This window comes from Acyrthosiphon pisum, chromosome A1 (genome assembly GCF_005508785.2).
Source record: "Acyrthosiphon pisum isolate AL4f chromosome A1, pea_aphid_22Mar2018_4r6ur, whole genome shotgun sequence".
Classification (NCBI taxonomy): Eukaryota; Metazoa; Arthropoda; class Insecta; order Hemiptera; family Aphididae; genus Acyrthosiphon; species Acyrthosiphon pisum.
In genome coordinates this window covers 116,541,178-116,544,586 of record NC_042494.1, presented here as the reverse complement: position 1 = coordinate 116,544,586, position 3,409 = coordinate 116,541,178, and the positions used below count along the sequence as shown (strand labels likewise).

Below are 3,409 nucleotides of genomic sequence, written 5' to 3'. Positions count from 1 at the left end.
ATATGTTGTCAAAATTTGAACTTTAAATGCTTATAAATAAAAATTGTGACAATGTATTCCTTTTATTTTGCAACTGCTATTGTAAAAATATGTTAGGAGCCTTGTATTAAATTTCCAAATCTTAGAATTAAAAAGAAAAACTTTTATGAATTTCTGTTTAAGATTATTTGAACATTGCCGTAATTTTTACGTATTTAGTCAAAATTTGAACTTTAAATGCTTATAAAAAAAAATTGTGCCTATGTATTTTTATAATTTTTGAATGGGAGTTAGAACAACATATGTGGACCCTTCTATTAAATTTTCAAGTATTTTGTCCCAGCTAATTTTTTTTTATCAACATTTATAAAAAAAAAATCAAAAAAAATCGATTATTTCAATTGCCTATAAATAGATTAAAAATTAGTGAAATATTTTGAAAATAAAACTATATAAAGAAAATGTCAATTTAAACAACTGGTAAAATTTTCAAGTGTCTACGACTCATACTTTTTGAATAATAACAAATATCAAAAATCGTTTGAGGCTAAACCGTTATTTAATGCGGTTTTGTAAAAATTTAAATTTCAAACACTCCTAAAAATTTTTTGTCTTAGTCCGGTTGAGTTTTTTTTACAGATATTTAAAGAAAAACTTATGGAGAACCTTGTATCAAATTTTAAAAGCTTAGTTATAAAAGAAAAAAATTTTACGATTTTTCAACCACAAAATTACTTGCAAATTTTCGCAATTTTGACATATTTCGTATAAATTTAAACTTTAAGCACTTATAAAAAAAAATTGTGACTAACGATTTTGGATTTTTTTTTATCACTGTGAGAACAACTTATAAGAAACCTTGTATTAAATTTTCAAAGTTTTCTATCCAACCAAAAATTTTTTATCGTTATTTTAAAAAAAAATACTTAGAAAAATTGAAAATTTCATTTGTCTATAAATAGCTCAAAAAAAGTCGAAACACTTTGAAAATTTAACCCTGTATAGACAACGCTAATATAAACATCTGTTGCAAATTTCAAGTGCTTACAATAATTATTTTTTGAGTTACAGTAAAATTAAGTTTTCGTTTTTGTCAAAAATTGGTTTTGCGTAAAAATTCGCGTTTTTCCGTTATTTTTTTAAGGTTTTTCCTGCCGCTTTTGAAAAGTATTGGGAAATTTTCACTTTTGACCCCCCAAAGTACCAACTAGATTCACTTTCCTTTCAGAAAAGGTACAACTTTTGAAAATCGAAGCATTTTTACTGCTCCAAAAGTTGTCGTCAGACACAAAAAAAAAAAAAAAAAAAAAAAAAAAAAAAAAAAAAAAAAAAAAACACATCATTGTAAAATCAATACATTCATCACTTCGTTCAGAATCTAAAATTGTGACTGTATAAAATAAAAAACTAAAAAAAATTTGAAACTGAAAATGTTCCTAAACAGCTCAAAACAAAACAACATTTTTTGAATATTTTATCTTCATAGAAAATGCTAATATAAACAGCCAGTGAAAATTTCATGAATCTTCAATCATTACCCATTTGGTTTAGAGTAACACCAAAAACTAAAATCGATTTTGTCAAAAACCAATTTTGTGTAAAAATTCCTTTTTTTCCTTAATTTTTATTTTTTTTTTCCCTGTGCTTTTGAAAAATTATTAGGAGTTTTTTATTTTTGACCCTTTTAAATTAGATTCACTTTCCTATCAGAAAAGATACTGTTGAAGAAAATCTAAGCATTTTTACTTTCCTAAAAAGTGATGACAGAGAAACAAAATTAAAAAAACATATCATCATTGTACAATCAATACATTCATCGCTCCGCTCAAAATCTAAAATCAAGTAGAGTACCAGTAGAGTCCTTATTTAAGGATGAGTACGAAAAACTAAGTTTTGTTTTTATACTCCACTACAATTTAGAAACCATGTAATAGTGTATTTTATGAAAACGCCCTTGTTGTGACGTACAGACAAGACTTCTGAAGGAATTTGTCAGATTTGCTCACCCACTACCGGAACCTCCAACAATTGCGACTTTCTTTCCTGGTGGAACGACAAAGGACAGGTCATTCAAAATAGGTTTGCCATTCTGATATCCAAAGTTGACGTTTCGGAATTCGATGGAAGCGTTTTCTTTACTGATTGATAATGGGACGGCGTCCGTTCGGTTCTGGTAGATTGACATAAAAAAAATAATAAAAAATTATATCAACTTATATACGTAAATAGTTGAATGCAGTGACGACTGCCAGATATACTACTGGTAAAATTGTGTATTGCACTGGGGTCATAATATGGTTTTGTAATAGTAGGGACAAGGGCATACTTAATTAATAAGCATAATAGCATAGTACTGCGTGCAGATGACTAGATAATGGAATGTAGTAAATATAACTACTACTAAAGTAATATTACATGGATTATTCACATTTTAGACAGCTAAGATTTATATAAAATGTTATATATTGCAATTAATAATAAGTTAATAAAATAAATGTGTTTTTTTTTTTTTAATTAAAATAAGTAAATGGTGGCAAATGGTGGTTTTTTTAAGAGACCCCAAAATGTTCTTTTGCACCGGGGTCACCTTAGAGTTCAAGATTTGTCACTACTGAAAAGCCAGTAGGTAGTAATATGTGATTTCGTTCACCAAATAATTATTCAGAAGTGATAAATATTAATATATATATATAATATACTGACTACAATGCTACACTGATTATTTTATGGTGAAAACCAGATTGTTTAAATATTTTTGTGTTTTTGAATAAAAATGTTAATAATTTATTTTAGGTTTTATTTCAAAACATTTATTTTTTTAATCTTAAGCAGACCATTTTTTTGAAAATGTCTGGAAAAAAAATATCAAATATTAAAATTTTAGTATTTTTTAAATTTTTTTTTAAAAATATTTTAGATTTTAATATAAGGACTGAAGTGTCAATAGAGGTTTTTCCAACTATTAACTACCAAGATAAAAACTGTCTAATTGTTAACCCATTAGCGCCGGAATTTTTTTATTTACAATTTTAACCAACATTTTGTTGAAAACAACATGTTATATCTTAAAAATTATTGTAAAAAATCTATGTTGCCATATGGCAACGCACGGCGTTAATGGGTTAGATGCTTATTTAAAAAAAAACTTATCATTCAATATTCCATATTTGGGCTTAAGAGGATGTCAGCGCACTATTCGTTTTCTCTCTCTGGGCCCATGCGCAATATAGACAAAACGAATTTACGCAAAATCATTTTTTCTATGCGTTTAAGTAATCTTAGAGTAAAGTCACCTATTACAAAAAAGATAGAAAATAATATTTTTGAGGGAATGACATATCAATTTTATATTTTATTATTATTTGACTTTGTATTCCACTTTCAAAATAAATAAAAAATGTTGTAAATTTAAATGATGTTTAAAATGTTT

General features: G+C 26.3%; 1 protein-coding gene across 1 annotated transcript in view; it reads right to left on the bottom strand.

The window, feature by feature from the left end:
- Positions 1-3,409, bottom strand: part of LOC100164438 (ATP-binding cassette sub-family B member 7, mitochondrial) — a 13,142-nt gene that overhangs the window by 3,632 nt on the left and 6,101 nt on the right. The window contains exon 9 of the mRNA XM_001944571.5: positions 1,986-2,149. Coding sequence (XP_001944606.2) covers positions 1,986-2,149 — 164 coding nt within the window. The remainder of the gene's footprint in view (positions 1-1,985; positions 2,150-3,409) is intronic.